Here is a 20,316-nt window from a genome sequence, read left to right as displayed (position 1 = left end):
CTATTTCTGTCTGTGTATCTTTTTTGTAACTTAAGGTTTTGCCTAGAGGGGTTCTCTATGTTTTTGAATCTAATTACTCTGTAAGATATCTACCATCCTGATTTTACAGGGGGGATTTCTTTATTTCTATTTACTTCTATTTTTTATTAAAAGTCTTCTTGTAAAAACCTGAATGCTTTTTCATTGTTCTCAGATCCAAGGGTTTGGGTCTGTGGTCACCTATGCAAATTGGTGAGGCTTTTTATCCAACATTTCCCAGGAAAGGGGGGGTGCAAGTGTTGGGAGGATTGTTCATTGTTCTTAAGATCCAAGGGTCTGGGTCTGTAGTCACCTAGACAAATTGGTGAGGCTTTTTACCAAACTTTGTCCAGGAAGTGGGGTGCAAGGTTTTGGGAAGTATTTTGGGGGGAAGGACGCGTCCAAACAGCTCTTTCCCAGTAACCAGTATTAGTTTGGTGGTGGTAGCGGCCATTCCAAGGATAACGGGTGTAATATTTTGTACCTTGGGGAAGTTTTGACCTAAGCTGGTAAAGATAAGCTTAGGAGGTTTTTCATGCAGGTCCCCACATCTGTACCCTAGAGTTCAGAGTGGGGGAGGAACCTTGACATGGTGGCATAGTGGTGGCATTAACCTGAAATCATTTTGAGATCCAGTTGAGATTTTTTGAACTAGAAATACAGATTTTAAAAAGGAATTTTTAGGAAGTCCAGAAAGCAGCTTTGAAACTGAAAGCAGCTTGGTTTCTCTCTGCTTTGTGGCCAAGCAGAGACAAAAGGGGATTATCTTGTGAATTGCAGGTTTTCTTTGCCTGGAGGCAGGGTACTTAACTCCTGCAGGGAAATTCACAGTCTTCCAACCCAGAGGTGCTTTTTTTTTCTTTTCTTCCTAAAAGTAAATAGGGGGTGTGTGTTCTACCCATTTGCTTTTTCTTTGGGCTGGGTAAGCAGGTTTCCAAGTAGTTGGAGGTTTTTTGCTTTAATTTGGGCCCAGAGCAGAGACAAGGGAATTGTCTTTTTCTGTAGGCTGACAGTCACTATCAGAGAATAGGTATTCTATTCCAGCACAGCAAAATTTTACAGCCACGTTTTGTTTGTTTATTTCTAAACCTCGGGTGTAAAGTTAGTTAAAAACAGAGAGGTTAGAATGACCAAATCCTCAGCTCGACTACAGCTCGAATTAGCCAAATTTCAGGCTGAGAAAAGACAAAGGGAACATGAAAGACAGATAGAACTCATGCGGCTGAAGAAGGAACAAGAAAGGGAGGCAGAACAACACCAAGCGGCTGCTCACAGGAGAGCTATGGAAGCGAGGGACAAAGAACTGGAGGAGAAGGAAAAAGAGAGGAAGTATGTGGAGGAGATGGAGAAGATAAAGGCTCAGCAGAATATCCCAACAAACCCTAGTAATCCTTCTCCAAGTACCACTTCCCATCCCAGAAAGTTCCCCACCTACAAGGCAGGCGATGATACTGAGGCCTTCCTAGAAAACTTCAAAAGGGCCTGCCTTGGGTACAACATCTCTACTGACCAATACATGGTAGAGCTGAGGCCGCAGCTCAGTGGACCCTTAGCTGAGGTGGCAGCTGAAATGCCTAAAGAACACATGAACAAGTATGAACTGTTTAAATCCAAGGCGAGAGTCAGAATGGGGATAACACCCGAGCAGTCTCGTCAGAGGTTCAGAGCCCTAAGGTGGAAACCAGACATGTCATTTACCCGACATGCCTACCACATTGTGAAACATTGGGATGCCTGGATATCAGGAGCAAGTGTTGAATCTCCAGTAAATTTGCCCTTCCTAATGCAAATGGAACAATTCTTAGAGGGTGTTCCTGAGGAAATAGAAAGATACATCCTAGATGGGAAACCCAAAACTGTAATTGAGGCAGGAGAGATTGGAGCCAGATGGGTGGAGGTGGCAGAGAAGAAGAAAACTGGTCGCAGTTGGAGCGGAGAGCAGAAGGGACCACCCCAGACCACACCCTATTACCGGGGGCCGCCCAAAGCCCCACCTACCTCCCAAAGAACTCTCCAGACCCCTTATCGTCCCACCACCCCGTTCTCCAGCAACCCTCCTCGCCCCAGTGACCCGTCAGCTGGACGATGTTTTAAATGTAACGAGCTGGGGCATGTAAAGGCCAACTGCCCCAAGAACCCCAACAGATTACAGTTCATTGCACCGGAATCACACCAGAGGTCCACAGGCCCAGATACCTCCCAGATACCCTTGGAGCGGAGGGAAACTGTGAGTGTGGGCGGGAAGAAGGTCACCGCGTGGAGGGACACCGGAGCACAAGTGTCAGCTATCCATGCTTCCTTAGTGGACCCCAATTTAATCAACCCAGAGATCCAAGTGACGATTCAACCCTTCAAGTCCAACTCTTTCAATTTGCCTACAGCCAAGTTGCCTGTCCAGTACAAGGGCTGGTCAGAAATGTGGACTTTTGCAGTCTATGATGATTATCCCATCCCCATGCTGTTGGGGGAAGACTTGGCCAATCATGTGAAGCAGGCCAAGAGGGTGGGAATGGTCACCCGCAGCCAGGCTAAACAAGCCGTGAGGCCTAGCTCTGTTCCGGAAACTTCTATCAGAACCCGGTCAGAGGTGATGGACCCGGACCCCAGGCCAACGTCTGCAACAGCAGTAGTGGATCCAGTCCCAGAGACCCAGACGGAACCAGTCCCAGAACCGGAACCAGCCAAACAACCAACACCAGACCCCGTGCCAGCACTGAATCCAGTACTTGCAACCTCAACACCAGAGGGCCCCACTGAACCTGAACTGGCAGCAGCCGATAACCCTACACAAGAGGCTCAGCCGGAGCCTGAATCCCAACATAGTGCACCAGCGGAGAGCGGTTCACAGTCAACAGAAACAGCTCCATCCCCTATATCGCTTCCAGAGGGACCAAGCCTAGGTCCACAATCCAATGAGGAACTGATGTCCCCAGCATCAAGGGAACAGTTCCAGACCGAACAGGAAGCAGATGAAAGCCTCCAGAGAGCTTGGACGGCGGCACGGAGCAACCCACCGCCTCTCAGCTCTTCTAATCGATCCAGGTTTGTTGTAGAAAGAGGACTTTTATACAAGGAAACTCTTTCTGGTGGACACCAGGAAGACTGGCATCCTCAGAGACAGCTGGTAGTTCCAACTAAATACCGGGCCAAGCTCTTGAGCTTAGCCCATGATCACCCTAGTGGCCATGCTGGGGTGAACAGGACCAAAGACCGTTTGGGGGGGTCATTCCACTGGGAGGGAATGGGCAAGGATGTTTCTACCTATGTCCAGTCTTGTGAGGTGTGCCAAAGAGTGGGAAAACCCCAAGACCAGGTCAAAGCCCCTCTCCAGCCACTCCCCATCATTGAAGTTCCATTTCAGCGAGTAGCTGTGGATATTCTGGGTCCTTTTCCGAAAAAGACACCCAGAGGAAAGCAGTACATACTGACTTTCATGGATTTTGCCACCCGATGGCCGGAAGCAGTAGCTCTAAGCAACACCAGGGCTAAAAGTGTGTGCCAGGCACTAGCAGACATTTTTGCCAGGGTAGGTTGGCCCTCCGACATCCTCACAGATGCAGGGACTAATTTCCTGGCAGGAACTATGAAAAACCTTTGTGAAGCTCATGGGGTAAATCACTTGGTTGCCACTCCTTACCACCATCAAACAAATGGCATGGTGGAGAAGTTTAATGGAACTTTGGGGGCCATGATACGTAAATTCGTAAATGAGCACTCCAATGATTGGGACCTAGTGTTGCAGCAGTTGCTCTTTGCCTACAGAGCTGTACCACATCCCAGTTTAGGGTTTTCCCCATTTGAACTTGTATATGGCCGTGAGGTTAAGGGGCCATTGCAGTTGGTGAAGCAGCAATGGGAGGGATTTACACCTTCTCCAGGAACTAACATTCTGGACTTTGTAACCAACCTACAAAACACCCTCCGAACCTCTTTAGCCCTTGCTAGAGAAAACTTACAGGATGCTCAAAAAGAGCAAAAAGCCTGGTATGATAAACATGCCAGAGAGCGTTCCTTCAAAGTAGGAGACCAGGTCATGGTCTTAAGGGCGCTCCAGGCCCATAAAATGGAAGCATCGTGGGAAGGGCCATTCACGGTCCAGGAGCGCCTGGGAGCTGTTAATTATCTCATAGCATTCCCCACCTCCAACCGGAAGCCTAAGGTGTACCATATTAATTCTCTAACGCCCTTTTATTCCAGAGAATTAAAGGTTTGTCAGTTTACAGCCCAGGGAGGAGACGACGCTGAGTGGCCTGAAGGTGTCTACTACGAAGGGAACAGTGCTGGTGGTGTGGAAGAGGTGAACCTCTCCATGACCCTTGGGCGTATGCAGCGACAGCAGATCCAGGAGCTGTGCACTAGCTACACGCCAACGTTCTCAGCCACCCCAGGACTGACTGAACAGGCATACCACTCCATTGACACAGGTAATGCTCACCCAATTAGGGTCCAACCTTACCGGGTGTCTCCTCAAGCTAAAACTGCTATAGAACGGGAGATCCAGGATATGTTACAGATGGGTGTAATCCGCCCCTCTGAAAGTGCATGGGCATCTCCAGTGGTTCTAGTTCCCAAACCAGATGGGGAAATACGTTTTTGCACGGACTACCGTAAGCTAAATGCTGTAACTCGCCCAGACAACTATCCAATGCCACGCACAGATGAACTATTAGAGAAACTGGGACGGGCCCAGTTCATCTCTACCTTGGACTTAACCAAGGGGTACTGGCAGGTACCGCTAGATGAATCTGCCAAGGAAAGGTCAGCCTTCATCACACATCTCGGGCTGTATGAATTTAATGTACTCCCTTTCGGGCTGCGAAATGCACCCGCCACTTTCCAAAGACTTGTAGATGGTCTCCTAGCGGGATTAGGAGAATATGCAGTCGCCTACCTTGACGACGTGGCCATATTTTCGGATTCCTGGGCAGACCACCTGGAACATCTACAAAAAGTCCTTGAGCGCATAAGGGAGGCAGGACTAACTGTTAAGGCTAAGAAGTGTCAAATAGGCCTAAACAGAGTGACTTACCTTGGACACCAGGTGGGTCAAGGAACTATCAGCCCCCTACAGGCCAAAGTGGATGCTATCCAAAAGTGGCCTGTCCCAAAGTCAAAGAAACAGGTTCAATCCTTCTTAGGCTTGGCTGGTTGTTACAGACGATTTGTACCGCACTACAGCCAAATCGCTGCCCCACTGACAGACCTAACCAAAAAGAAACAGCCAAATGCTGTTCAGTGGACCGGAAAGTGTCAGAAGGCCTTTAACAAGCTTAAAGCGACACTCATGTCTGACCCTGTACTAAGGGCCCCAGACTTTGACAAACCGTTCCTAGTAACCACAGATGCATCCGAGCGTGGTGTGGGAGCAGTTTTAATGCAGAAAGGACCTGATCAAGAATTCCACCCTGTAGTGTTTCTCAGCAAAAAACTGTCTGAGAGGGAAAGCAACTGGTCAGTCACTGAAAAAGAATGTTACGCCATTGTCTACGCTCTGGAAAAGCTACGCCCATATGTTTGGGGACGGCGTTTCCACCTGCAAACCGACCATGCTGCACTGAAGTGGCTTCACACCGTCAAGGAAACTAACAAAAAACTTCTTCGGTGGAGTTTAGCTCTCCAAGATTTTGATTTCGACGTCCAACACATCTCAGGAGCTTCTAACAAAGTGGCTGATGCACTCTCCCGTGAAAGTTTCCCAGAGTCAACTGGTTAAAATCGTCCTTGAGATGTGGAAAATATTGTTAGTCTTTATGTACTTGGTAGTATATTTAGAGATGCATATGTCTTATTAACTCTGTTTTCCTAGAGCTCCAGGAAGAAATCCCAGCCAGTGTTTCACCCTAGCTGAGATTTGGGGGGCGTGTCATAAATATAAAGGGAAGGGTAAACCCCTTTGAAATCCCTCCTGGCCAGGGGAAAGCTCCTCTCACCTGTAAAGGGTTAAGAAGCTAAAGGTAACCTCGCTGGCACCTGACCAAAATGACCAATGAGGAGACAAGATACTTTCAAAAGCTGGGAGGAGGGAGAGAAACAAAGGGTCTGTGTCTGTCTCTATGCTGCTTCTTGCCAGGGACAGAACAGGAATGGAGTCTTAGAACTTTTAGTAAGTAATCTAGCTAGGTATGTGTTAGATTATGATTTCTTTAAATGGCTGAGAAAAGCATTGTGCTGAATAGAATAACTATTTCTGTCTGTGTATCTTTTTTGTAACTTAAGGTTTTGCCTAGAGGGGTTCTCTATGTTTTTGAATCTAATTACTCTGTAAGATATCTACCATCCTGATTTTACAGGGGGGATTTCTTTATTTCTATTTACTTCTATTTTTTATTAAAGTCTTCTTGTAAAAACCTGAATGCTTTTTCATTGTTCTCAGATCCAAGGGTTTGGGTCTGTGGTCACCTATGCAAATTGGTGAGGCTTTTTATCCAACATTTCCCAGGAAAGGGGGGGTGCAAGTGTTGGGAGGATTGTTCATTGTTCTTAAGATCCAAGGGTCTGGGTCTGTAGTCACCTAGACAAATTGGTGAGGCTTTTTACCAAACTTTGTCCAGGAAGTGGGGTGCAAGGTTTTGGGAAGTATTTTGGGGGGAAGGACGCGTCCAAACAGCTCTTTCCCAGTAACCAGTATTAGTTTGGTGGTGGTAGCGGCCATTCCAAGGATAACGGGTGTAATATTTTGTACCTTGGGGAAGTTTTGACCTAAGCTGGTAAAGATAAGCTTAGGAGGTTTTTCATGCAGGTCCCCACATCTGTACCCTAGAGTTCAGAGTGGGGGAGGAACCTTGACACCAGTCCAAACCTTCCACATGACCTCCACATTGCCCTGGAAAACAGGGTTTCACTTTTTCTGGATGCACAGTTTTAGCAGACATCAGACAGATAGGTCCTGTGGATAATTTGTCCTGGCTACTCAAGGGAGCTTCAGTAAATGTACACTGGTACTCATGATGTATGTAACAATCAGAAGGGTATCGAGAGAAGCCAAAATGGCCTCAATCTGAACACATCGTGCTCTGTGTTTTTTGATGAGGTCATTAATGGGGGAAAAAAGTTACCTCTGTGGGTATCATGGACACTTGCCATGGGGGCAATAAAGGAGTTGTTTTTCAACAGGTAGTGAAAGGTATCTTTAGGTTCTTGGGTTCAGAACCACTTCAAGAGTTTGCCTCAAGTCTTTTTTTCCTTTATCTGGTATCCATCAATCTTCCCTCATGACTTCCTTGAAGGAAGAGTGTAATGGAATGGTGGAGCTAGCTTTGATTTTAGAAAGAAGGAAATGATCTTTAACTTGGGTTTGATTCTCCTTTATCAAGATGAATTTCAATTGTTTCTACATCTCTCCTGGCTATTATTTCAAACATATGTAGCAGAAAGAATTTTGTTTCTTGGTCTCTTTCCCTCCCAGTTCTGACTCTGCAAGTTTCCCTTCCTCCAGAGCTGGAAAAGGAATAAAGAGTGAAGCATCTTTTGGACAGCCTTTTTTTTTTTTTTTTTTTTTGGGGTGGGGGGGTGATTCCCTGATTTTTTCTGTTTAAACTTTATAAGCTATTTATGGGATAAAGCCATCAACTCCATCTCTTGGGGAGAATATTTCCCGGAAAGTGAACCTTTATGGTGAACAGGCAAGGACAGAGGTTCTCCAACTGTGGTCTGTGGACCAACAGTGGTCCACAAGTTCCATTCAGGTGGTTCGCAGATAGTTCCCTCTAAGGTGCACGCCTGGGCAGCCACCCACGAGAGAAAGAAGGGCCACCCACCTAAGTCGTAGAGCTGCACAAGCGTGGCTCCACTAATTAGGCGCCTGGATCCTGGAGAAGATGCACATGTAAGGGGAAGTAGGGTGAGAAGAGGGCGTGGGGGGAATTTGGGACATGCAGTTGTGCGGTGGCCTGAGAAAGAGGCAACTTTCCTCAGCTTCAGGGCTGCGGCTGCCAGGGGAGAGACGTCCCTCCTTCCCAGCCTCAGCTTGGGGGCTTCCACAGCAGGGGAGAGAGGGAAACACCCGCTTCCTTCCCAGCCCCAGCTCGGAGGCTGCCGCCACAGGGGAGAGAGGGCACATCCATTGCATCAGAAAGGTAGGACTACTGGTATTAAAATATGAGTTGTGTGCTTTTATTTGTAGAACAAAAAATGTTAATTATTAAGGTTTTTTATTTTTATATAGTGCATTTATCCAAAGTACTTTACAATAGTTAGCTAACAGTACAAACAACATTTGGAAAGATCATTAAGTGGTCCGCCGAGACCCTCAGCAATGTTCAAGTGGTCCGCGAAAAAAAAAAAGTTTGAGAACCACTGGGCTAGGAGGATTCCCCAGGGTTTTTTAAGAAGGTGAGTGGGGGGGGGGGGTGCTGGATTTCTTGTCTTTAGGGAGCTTGTCCCATTCGATTTTGGAAGGGAGCTCATGACACACACCTGATTCTAGGTGTCTTGCTTTGTTAGGTATCCTGATGGTGGAACGGCAGCTTATCTGAGGTGCGGGAGAGGCCAAGTATGTTTGATGAACTTGGAGCTCCTTTCAATGCAACATGGCTGTCCATGGGCTGGGAGCAGTTTTGGCAGAGCTCACCAGCACTGCTGAAAAAAAGCTTCCTAAACATGGTGTATTTCTTCCACTTGGAATGTGCATTTTACTCTGTACTTTCATTATGGTAGAGAAAGGAGCACAACTGAAAAGGATGACCAAATGGGAAAAAGGGGCAGGGGGGGGAGGGGAGAGAATCAGGACAGGAGTCAAAAAGTGGGCTATATACTACTACTATGGCGGATGCAAAACCTGCTGACTGTGGACAGTCACTACATTTACACCACCAGACACAGCATGATCAAGCCCTAGAGTCATGAATCAGGACCATCTCTGATACCAGCTAAGAGAGAGGCACAGCCTATTAATGCTGGATTGGGAGCAAAGTCAGGATCATTTGCAACACAGACTGAAAGTTTATAGTGAAATATAATGCAACTCACTATTCATGTTTCTGAATGAACATTGTACCCTCTAACTACTGACAAATTACTCAGCCTTTACTTCCCATTTACAAGTACGTGAAGCTGAAGATTAATGTACAGACTACTTTGAGGCTTCCTTCCTGTGCTGAAAATACAACCCTTCAGTGCCAGTCTTCTACCGTAGATGGAAAAAACATTAACTAACCTTGGGATGCCTCAGTTCTCCTCTTCGTCTGCAGGCTTGCCATGCCTAAAATAATGAATAGCTTTTTTAGTTCTCAAGAACATATTGCATTGCCTATCACAACAAATGAATGTAGGTGGCATGTCACGACAGCAGCGATTCAACAGTCAAGCTGGAAGGGCATATCAAGTGGGGTCCTGTAGGGACTGGTCCTGGGTCTGGTTCTGTTCAATATCTTCATCAATGATTTAGATATTGGCATACAGAGTACACTTACAAAGTTTGTGGACAATACCAAGTTGCAAGGGGTTGCAAGTGTTTTGGTGGATAGGAATATAATTCAAAATGATCTGGACAAACTGGAGAAATGGTCTGAAGTAAATAGGATGAAATTCAATAAGGACAAATCCAAAGTACTCCACTTAAGAAGGAACAAACAGTTGCACATATACAAAACGGGAAACGACTGCCTAGGAAAGAGTACTGTCGAAAATAATCTGGGGGTCATAGTGGATCACAAGCTAAATATGAGTCAACAGCATAACACTGTTGCAAACAAAAGCAAATATCATTCTGGGATGTATTAGCAGGAGTAAAAAGAAAAGGAGTACTTGTGGCACCTTAGAGACTAACCAATTTATTTGAGCATAAGCTTTCGTGAGCTACAGCTCACTTCATCGGACGCATACTGTGGAAACTGCAGAAGACATTATATACACAGAGACCATGAAACAATACCTCCTCCCACCCCACTCTCCTGCTGGTAATTTCCAGCTGGAAATGGCCCAACTTGATTATCATACACATTGTAAGGAGAGTGATCACTTTAGATAAGCTATTACCAGCAGGAGAGTGGGGTGGGAGGAGGTATTGTTTCATGGTCTCTGTGTATATAATGTCTTCTGCAGTTTCCACAGTTTGAATCCGATGAAGTGAACTGTAGCTCACGAAAGCTTATGCTCAAATAAATTGGTTAGTCTCTAAGGTGCCACAAGTACTCCTTTTCTTTTTGCGAATACAGATTAATACGGCTGTTACTCTGAAACCTGTCATTAGCAGGAGTGTTGTAATCAAGACACAAGAAGGAATTCTTCCGCTCTACTCCGCACTGATTAGGCCTCAACTGGAGTACTGTATCCAGTTCTGAGCACCACATTTCAGGAAAGTTATGGACAAATTGGAGAAAGTCCAGAGAAGAGCAACAAAAATTATTGAAGGTCTAGAAAACATGACCTGTGAGAGAAGATTGAAAACACTGTGTTTGTTTAGTCTGGAGAAGATAAGACAGAGGGGACATAACAGTTTTCAAGTACATAAAAGGTTGTTACAAGGAAAATGGAGAAAAATTGTTCTCTCTAACCTCTGAAGATAGTTCAAGAAGCAATGGGTGGTTTAGGCTGGACATTAAGAAAAACTTCCTGTCAGAATAGTTAAGCACTGGAATAAATTGTCTAGGGAGGTTGTGGAATCTCTGTCATTGTCTAACTTGCTCTTAAAAAAATCTCCAATCACCTGTCAGGGATAGTCTAAATAATACTTAGTCCTGCCTTGAATGGAGGAGACTGGACTAGAAGGCCTCTCAAGGTCCCGTCCAGTCCTACCCTTCTACAATGTCTTCACTACCTGCCGGATCGGCAGTGATCGATTCAGCGGGGAACAATTTATCGCATCTAGTCTAGACGTAATAAATTGATCACCAAGCACTCTCCCGTCGACTCCTGTACTCCAGTGCCATGAGAGGCACAGGCAGAGTCAATGGGGGAGCAGCAGCAGTTGACTCACCGTGGAGGAGACACCACGGTAAGTCGATCTAAGTACGTTGACTTCAGCTATGTTATTCACGTAGCTGAAATTGTGTAACTTAGATCGATCCACCCTCTCTCCCCTGTAGACCAGGGCCAAGATTCTATGACACTGAGTGCAGCAGCAAGGGCTTAACCACAATGCTGGTGTGCTGTCAAATTCAGAGTATAAAATAAGCCAAAAGCATAAGAGGAAAGAGACGAGATGAGACGAGAGAAGACAACATCCAATGACCTCTAAATGACTGATCATCAGAACCGGGGCACTGCTCATTCAGCATCACCGTGGACTGTATGAAATTGCAATTTGAGGTGCTTTTAGCTTACTGCAGTAGGGATTTGTGTGTTAATAAAATGCATTGTGTGTTTGAACTGCTTGTGTCAATCACTTATCGGATGGGGATGCCACGTGCTTGGGGAATTCCTGAGACCACCCGAGCGTACTGAAACCATTAGAATAGCACATGCTCTGGGTATCCCTAAATCTGACTGCCAGATGTTGACACTGAACGACAGGGGATGGACCACTTGATAACTGCCCTGTTTGTTCATTCCCTCTGAAGCATCTGGCTTTGGCCACTGTTGGAAAACAGGATATTGGGCTAGATGGACCACTGATCTGACCAAGTATGGCCATTCTTTTGTTCTTAAAATAATCATTTGGCGTGACAACTATGGAAAATTAAGCTCAAAAGAACATTAGGAAGTTCAAGACAATGAAAAGAACAGTTATTTACCATATAGTAACTGTGGTTCTTCAAGAAGCTGTCTGTGTGGATCCCACTGTAGAAATGCATGCGCTTCGCACACGAGATTGAAGTCATCTGATTAGTAGTATCTATTGGGGAAGATAGTCTGAACGGTTTTGCTCTATCAATCTAATAAAGCAAGGCTCTGGAAACATGCAAAATGCAATTTCTTCTCTTCTGGTATAGAATGGGGATTCAGGAAAGAAGACAGGGAGATTGAATGATTCTCATAGAACTCAGACCATCTTGGGAATGAATTTAAGAGTGAGGTTTCAGCACCACTTTGCTCATATGGAATGTCAGAGAGAGATTCAGCCTTAAGTGCTTGAAGCTCACTATCTCCCAGCCAAAGTGATGGCAACTAGAAGGACTGTCTTCAGGATGAGATGATGTAAGGAGCATTCCAAAAGAAGTTCTAAAGGGAGGCTCAGTGAGCCTCAGGAGAATGATACTGAGGTCCCAGGCAGTAGGCAGCTCTCTGACTGGTGGATAAGTATACAGTAAGCCCTTGAGAACATTTTTACCATCAGGCGGGAGAAGACCAAGCATGACAGCACAGGTGGATGGCAAACAGAGATTGTTGCAAGGCAGACGTTAATGGAGTGGAACAAAAGGCCAGAGTATTTGAAATCCAACCAGTAGTCAAGGATCTTTGGTATCAAGGGCTCTGGCTGTACTGGGCTGCCCAAACTAAGAACCTCTTTCATTTTGAGGATTAAGTCTTTCTGGTAGACATCTTCCTGCTCTGTATCAGGATCTCTTGGACCTGCAGGGAGCAGTCTCGGTCCATGCTGGTATTTAACCAAACAGCCATCCTGTCAGATTCAGTGACCTTGGGTCTGGATGGAGTATCTGGCAGTTGTAGTGTGAAATCAGATCTAGGCAGTCTAGGACCTGGAAATGTGGTTGAATGAACATCTGTAGCAGGTTTGCCAGCCAAAATTGGACTTGGACAACAGGGAGCTATGAGGATGATCATGGCTCTGTCTTGTGATTTTGGACACCACCATAGGGAAGGGGGACTTGGTGAGAAGCCATATACTTGGGCTTAATTCCACTGCAGAAGGAGGAGGTCTGGTAATGATCCTGTGCTCACATCCCCTCTGGGGCAAAAGTTCTGACATTTCAGGTTATCCTTGGTAGCAAACAGGTCTACCAGTGGGACATGCGCCCTCAAAATGATGGAATATTAGTTCTATGACAGACCTCTACAGCAACCACTTGTGACTGATAATGGATTGTCTGCTCAGGAAGTCTGCCAGGTTGTTGCTGACTCCCACAAGATGAAGAGCCAGGAGGGTTATCTTGTATTGTTGGCACCACGTCTAGAGCTTGATGGAGAGTGGTGATCAGTGGGTGCCTTTTTGCTTATATATGTAGTACTTATTGGATTCACTGGCTGCCTGCATCTGCACTGTGGAATTCTGTAGAACAGGTAAGAATGCCACACAGGCTAGCCTGATGACTTTCTGTTCCAAGACATTTATGTGAAGTCCCTTCTGAGTTAGAGGTCCCTTGTATCTGTAGGTGGTTCAGCTGGGCTCCCTAGGGTGTCCCTGACACATCCAGGATTAACGCCATTGTTGGGGAGAGAAAGTAAGAACAGAACCCAAGAACATACAAGGAATGATACTAGCTACCACATATAATAATAGATTCTAAGGTCAGAAGAGACAATTGTTATCATCTAGTCTAATTTCCTGATCACACAAGCCAGAGAATTTCCCCAAAATAATCCCTAGAAGATTAAGCATATCTTTTAGGAAAACATCCAATCTTGATTTAAAAATTCCTAGTGATGGAGAATCCACCAACCCTTGATGAATTATTTCAATGATTAAGTACTCTCATCGTTAAAAATTTGCACCTTATTTCCATTATGAATTTGTCTAGCTTTGACTTCCAGCCATCTGAACTGTGTTACACCTTTCTCTGCTTCACTGAAGAGCCCATTATTAAATATTCGTTCCCCGTGTAGGTACTTATAGACTATAATCAAATCATCCCTTAACCTCCTTTTTGTTCAACTAAACAGATTGTGCTCTTGAGTCTATTACTAAGGCATCTTTTCTAATCCTTTAATCATTCTTGTGTCTCTTCTACAAACCCTTAACAACATCCTCCTTGAATATTTTGGGTTCTAGAACTGGACACAGTATTCCCGCTGCGGTTGCACCAGGGTCAAATCCAGAGGTAAAATAAACTCTCTCCCCCTACTTGAGATACCCATTTATGCATCAGCTCTTTGGCCAGTGTCACCACCTCAGTTCCATTATGACATGAGGTGGCACTAAGACCTCTGTTCATTTGCTATCTTGCTGGAGAACAGACAGATCTAAGCCAAAGTTGTAGGGCAAGCAGGTGAAATCTGTCAACCAGCACCATATATGTGAACACTAACCTATGGCCTAGCAACCTAAGGCAAGTCCACACTATTGTAGTTGGGTTTGATTTTCTCTCTAGTAACGGTGACTTCAACAACAGGAACCCATCCTGAGGCTATGCTCTGACCGACCTGGAATCTATCACGGCCCCTATGAACTCAATCTTGTGTGACTGGATAAGAGACTATTTTTCACGGCGTTCACCAACAGGCCTAGCTGGGTGAACCCTGAAGAGGGATGGGGAAGAAGGGTGGGTAAAGCGTAAGGAGTGGATACAGATGAGATAGCCTTGGGCGATGATGCCTAGCACCCATTTGTCAGCTATGATAGTAGACCAAGCCTACTCAAAAGGGGAAAGGCAAATGTGGTAACAGGATCTGGACTGCCATTCATGTGGCAACCAACACCCCCATCAAACCTACTGCCTCTGAGAGTATGGCAGTTGTGACCGCCATCCCCTGGAGTACCGGAGTTGTTTTCTCAGTCTGTACACAGGCTTTTGATCCTGTGAGTAGGAGAGTGTCCTCTACTTCTGCTGGGGTTGGTATTTGTACAACTTGTGACAAAGTGGCCTTTGTTGGTATGGCGGGTTCTGCACTTTTCTTGGTGGTGGGAGGCTAGGACGCCATCCCTTGCCCCTGCTCTTGGGGTGCTGAGGGCCCCATTAGTGGCCCGGGAAGGTGGTTGAAGAGGGAAGTGGGGAAAGGATCTGAGTTTGCTTCTCACTCTGAGCCCCCGCCACTCTCAAACGCTGTGGGTTTCTTACTCTCTTCCCCTTTGGGTAGGGTTACCCTTGGTCCTTGACACTGGGGGAGGGAGTCTCCCTGTTCTGTTGGGACAGGATCTCCCTTCCTCCACTTCTCTGGTCTTTCAATTCTCAGCCACACAAATCTCAACTCCAGTCCTCTCTTTTTCCTTGCTCCCCCTGTCCACCTGAAGCAGGGTTTTTTAATTAGGTTCCTGACAGGGCCTTAATTGGCTACAGATGCTCAAATTTACCTGTATTAACCTCCCCCAGTCTACAGGGAATCACACCTTAATTAGCCTAGGGCTTATATAGCTCCCCTCTACCACTCTCCCATTGCTCCCTGGCCCTGCTGTATCACAAACTTTAGATGAGGATTCAGTCTGAAGATCCCCACAGATTGCCATGTAGTCCTTGAGTCACTAAGCAAATGAAACACTTCATCAGTTCTATTGCTAAAGAGCTCTATCCATTCAAAGGGCAGGTCCTCTAGGGTGGATTGCACCTCTTTCAGGATGCTGGATGCTAGCAGCTATGAGGACCTTCTAACAATGACAGTCATGGCTACTGACCTCATGGCCATGTCAGACACATCCATAGCCACTCATAAATGCTATTTTCATGGCCATCTGGGCCTCTTATGGTATCTTTTAGTTCCTCCCTATTCTCCTGTGGGATTCTGGACAGGAAGCGGGTGACTTTCTTAAGTGAGGAAGTTATACTTTGTGAACAGGACCTGATAGTTCACAGCATGGAGCTGTAACAAGGCAGAGTTTGAATCCTCATGGTTTAGAGTCCGCCATGCCACTACACTAAGCACCTCACCTAGTTATTGGAGGGGTACCAAATACTTTTCTTTTTTAAAATGTACAATTCTGGGATTTGCAAAGAGGAAAAGAAGTTCTTAGAAGATCTGTGAAAAAAAAAAAAACCCAGAGTTTTGAAGCTCTGAAAAGAGTAGTGGATTGGATATTCACTGAGTTCCATCTTGCTGCCGCAGGCAGTAAGAACGAGCTGGGGGAGGGTCATTTGTCCTTTTATACCCTCCCATGGGAGCACGATGGATCACAGGGTGTGCCACCGGAAACTGCTATTCAAAAGCCACTGTTACGTGCATGAGCCAAGTGTGCACCTACAGCGGGTTCCACACTGACACATACTTGAAGAAGAAACAAGGGTTATGATAGAAACTTCTTTTGGAAACCATCTAACGAGGATATTAACAATGAAATAAGTAGCTCAAACTAACATTGTACAGATTATATTTTAAGCAGCTATTATTAGCCCTGTTAACACTGTAGAGCTTCTACAAGGCTAAGTAAATACATCTTTATGTTTGCTAAATTTCATTGGAAGATCAGCCCTTTCATTAGAATACTAGAAAACATGATTACCTTAAATGCATCCACAAGTGCAATGCAGTCACTCTTACTATTTCCAGAAAAATTCATTTTGCTCCTGGGAATGCAAACAGAAAGGTATCACAAGATAAACAATGAATAAGTTTAAGGCTATTCTGCAAGGTTCTTATATTGCCCTCGTCACAGTTGTATCTCAGTGCCCTCCAACAGTGCATTAAGCAACTATCACGTGTGGCTTGTTCTCTCTCATATTGTCACCCCACGGGATGAACTGTGTGTAGTATAGTGTTTTAGTAGGTTTTTTTTTTTTTAAGAATGTGCACACAGCTATGTATTTATCTTAGAGAAGGCATAGGATAAAGTGTGGCTTGCATTTAGAGCGGGGGGGGGGGTGGAATTTAGTTCACATGGAAGTCCATTCCAGTGTTTCAGTCTGGTCCTGAAAAAGCTTGGTTTTCTGTACAGGCTAGCTTTATTCTTATAGTAGAAAGGCAAAGTAATATGTTCTCAGCATTGTGATCGACAAGAAGAGATCAAACTCCCGGCACCCTCTCCGCAAAGTCTAGAAGACAAAATCCCAAGACTCCCTGGAGAAGCAGCATGGCTGGCTAGGTATTTGTTTTAAAAACAAGAAGTTAAATATCTTGAAAATAAAATACCTGTATCCATCAAGATGCTGCCTGAAAGGCATTGCAAAAAAGTTCTTCAAAGAAAGTGCTGCAGCTGTAACAAAAATAGATGGAAATCAAGAGCTGCAACACATCCGGATGTAGTTTTATGATGATGGTTCTTAAATGTTTTTTGTTCCCTCACCTACCTATAATAAGGCATTCTTCTAAACATCCAAAGACATGGCCAAGAACTATTAGCTTTCCGAGCTGCTGGTCCACAGGCAATTGTGCCAGTACTCTTCCTAAGAAGGTTAGCTCACCATCATAAGGATTTTCTTCTTCAGGAAGTGCACTAATTGCAAGTGCTCCCATCTTTATAAAAATTAATCATATGGTTAATAGCACGACTCAACTTTGCCGACATCAAAGACCTTTGCATCAAAAAAAAAAATATATCTGGCCTAGAACAAGAATTGAAATTAGTAGCAGAAACCACTATAGGTGCTTGGCGGAGAAAAAAGGTTGGGAAGCTTAAACCAAAATTTAAAAAGCCCACCTTTTTGCAGCTAAAACGTGTGTGGTAGAGATTGAAGATGCCAATGAACTACACTACTTTTAAACTGTTACTCCTACATTTGGGGGAAAGGAGGATATGTTTAATGTCACTAATGCTCCCACAGTGTTTACCATCAGCAAGCACAAACTCTGTGCAGAGTTGCGCAATATCAGAACCATTCTCCGAGAATGGAAGAGGTGGACAGAACTTTGGCTTTTATTTATAAACAATTCTTACAGCACATGGCTTCGTTACTATTTTTTCATACTTTCTTATTAAGGATGCTTGTCTACAAACAGGATTATTTCCCAAATAGTCATCTGTGCCTGCTCCTAAATGAAGCCGTAATCCTGTTGTAGCAACATTAACATTGATGGTTGCAGAAATTATGTTAAAAAGGGGAGTGATGTCCCCCAATGAGGGGAAAAGAAAGTGTTTCTAAACTGATAGGTTTAGTTTTTTTTTGTTTTTGCTTTTTTTCAGTTTTCTATGAGGAGTCAGTACCTCTTTAAATGTCTTATTAGACACAAGTTCAGACTATTTACAGTATATTTAGACTATCTGGGCTTCAGCAAAACAATTAGGAGAAGTGCCTGTGGCATTACACCCCACATTCTTCATACTAATATTATGATATAATTATGGCATAACTATGATGTATTTTATACAAGATAGGTCATACGAGATATAACTGAAAAGGTTATGATTCACTGAACATGATTATCCTATTTGTATGCAAGTATCATTTTGGTATCTGCAGTTAGGAATATTGTCTATGCATCTGTTATAAATGTGTTTACATCTGGGGAACGCCCACTAGACAGAAAGCAATCAGTCTAGATAGCTGCCTGGGAAGAGCCATCAGGGAAAACAATAGGTCTTAGAAGATGCTTATCTCCCACCACAGAGCCTGCCTGGGAAGTTTTCCTGAGGATGGTAAAAACAGTCTCTGACCCATGGCTGCTATGGCTCTACAGAGGTATGTGACCTAGTCACCTGGTACTGGACTCCATCACAGAATACCAGTGTTTTTCCACTGAAAGGCAGGGAACCAAAAAATTGGAGACAAAGGGTTCCCACCATATGCAGAAGCTATTGAAGGCAGGGGAGTGACATCAGGTTTGTTCTTCACTGACTCCCCACCCAAGAAAACTGCTGGAAATGCCTGAGAAACAAGGACTGAACTGGGGGAGAAGGGCTGAACCCAGGCTAGAGGGATTTCTAGTCTGTGAAAGGAATACCTGGTGCGGCTTGCCCTCAAGAATCTCTGTGAACTGCTCAAATCATCATTTAGAGTGAGAATTTGCTACTCATATCCAATTTCTTTAGTATATTAAGCTTAGATTGTGTTTTTTTAATTTGCTAGGTAATCTACTTTGATCGGTTTGCGATCCCTTATAATCACTTAAAACCTCTCTTTTGTAGTTAATATGTTTATTTTTGCTTGGTCTAAAACCGGTGTGTGGAAATCATAACCCGGGGGCGGGGGGGAGGAGTTGTTGCATATCGTCCTCCACACTGAGGGAGGGGAGCAAATTTCACAAGCTTGCGCTGTACAGTTCCCTTGCAGTGCAAGACAGTACAATTTGGGGTTTACTCTTCAGAGGGGGGTGCACACCTTGGAAGCTAGTAAGTGCCCTAGCTAAATAGCCTTCCCATGTGGGCTGGTCAGAAAGCCTGTTTTCATGTTATTACAGCTGGATGTGTCCCTACCTGTGTGCTGAAGAAAGTGTGAAACTGGGAGCATGTCTGCAGCTTGTCACAGCATTACAGGGTGAGTGGGAGCCCAGGCTGGTGGGTCAGGGTGCTCAGTGGTACCTCAGTCCCAGGCGGCACCCCGGGGTGGGGGGGAGGAGCCCCGTCACAGTGCCTACCTCTTTAAGTTGAAGAATGGTGCGCTCAATGTCACCTATACTGGGTGGAGATAGAGCTGTTGCCAATAAGGCTCTTGGCTCCCCCATGTCAAGCAATTTAACCTTTAAGACTGTACTTCCTAATGGGCAACGCTGAAAGGAAAAATAAATTTGTAAATGTTATCTTTCCACAAATGGCAGAAGTTAACTCACTTAACTTGCTATATGGAATGTTTCCTTTTATAAAAGCCACATTTTAGATATAGACCGCCAAATAAATCTATTCGATAACTGAACCGTATTTCCCAAAGTTACGGATAGATTCTACTTTTAGCAGGCTACCAAACCATTCAAGATAATGTAGTTTTATTGACCTGATATGTCTTCCTCTACAAAGAGAAAATGGTTAACACATTATGTCTATTTTTCCAGTAGAAGTATCCTGAAAGTATTATTTTACCAGCTTCGTTCTATATTACTAAATATTAGTCAAATTACTCCAAAACATCGACCATTTTTACACTCTCTGAACATGTCAATAACTTTCATAATTATACATTATCTTTAACAACAATGTAGCCACACTTACCACTTGCATCACTAAACACAGATAAAATCATATTACAAAAATTACATTTGAAAATAATTCTTACCAGCATCTCAGGTATTGCATTTTCCGGTATATAGTTTGTCCAGAAGTCCTTGTGTACAAGCCTATAACAGTACCCTTTGGAAACACGTCCAGCACGGCCTTTAAATAATACAGCAGATTAAGGCATGCTTTGGCAATGATTTGTAAACTGACAATCTCAGACTTAAACATGTTATACTAAAATTAAAAGATTCATTCACACACATTCCAAATATTTCACAACAAGACAATGTAGCAAAGGTAACAGACTTGAGTAAAACTCAAATAAGAAAATTCAAACTGAAAATCCCATCTAAAGTCTAATTCCCCTTCCCCATCTTATGCAGCAACTGCAGAATGAACCCTATGAGATCCAAAGTCAGGATCTGGAAGATGGAAGTAAGGACAACTAGCGGTTAGTATGCTAGCCTGAAACTTGGGAGATTTGGACTGAATTTCTTGCTCTGTCACAG

At 44.5% G+C, this 20,316-nt stretch overlaps 1 protein-coding gene across 3 annotated transcripts in view; it reads right to left on the bottom strand.

The window, feature by feature from the left end:
• TDRD9 (tudor domain containing 9) overlaps positions 1-20,316 on the bottom strand; it is a 164,265-nt gene that overhangs the window by 46,390 nt on the left and 97,559 nt on the right. For all 3 annotated transcript variants that reach the window (XM_075129909.1, XM_075129910.1, XM_048855410.2), the window contains exons 14-19: positions 19,866-19,963; positions 19,234-19,365; positions 17,010-17,175; positions 16,852-16,915; positions 16,226-16,289; positions 9,173-9,217 (exon numbers count right to left, since the gene is read on the bottom strand). In XM_075129909.1, coding sequence (XP_074986010.1) covers positions 9,173-9,217; positions 16,226-16,289; positions 16,852-16,915; positions 17,010-17,175; positions 19,234-19,365; positions 19,866-19,963 — 569 coding nt within the window. The remainder of the gene's footprint in view (positions 1-9,172; positions 9,218-16,225; positions 16,290-16,851; positions 16,916-17,009; positions 17,176-19,233; positions 19,366-19,865; positions 19,964-20,316) is intronic.

Source organism: Caretta caretta, chromosome 6 (assembly GCF_965140235.1).
Source record: "Caretta caretta isolate rCarCar2 chromosome 6, rCarCar1.hap1, whole genome shotgun sequence".
Taxonomy (NCBI): Eukaryota; Metazoa; Chordata; order Testudines; family Cheloniidae; genus Caretta; species Caretta caretta.
This window is presented reverse-complemented; position numbering and strand designations above follow the sequence as displayed.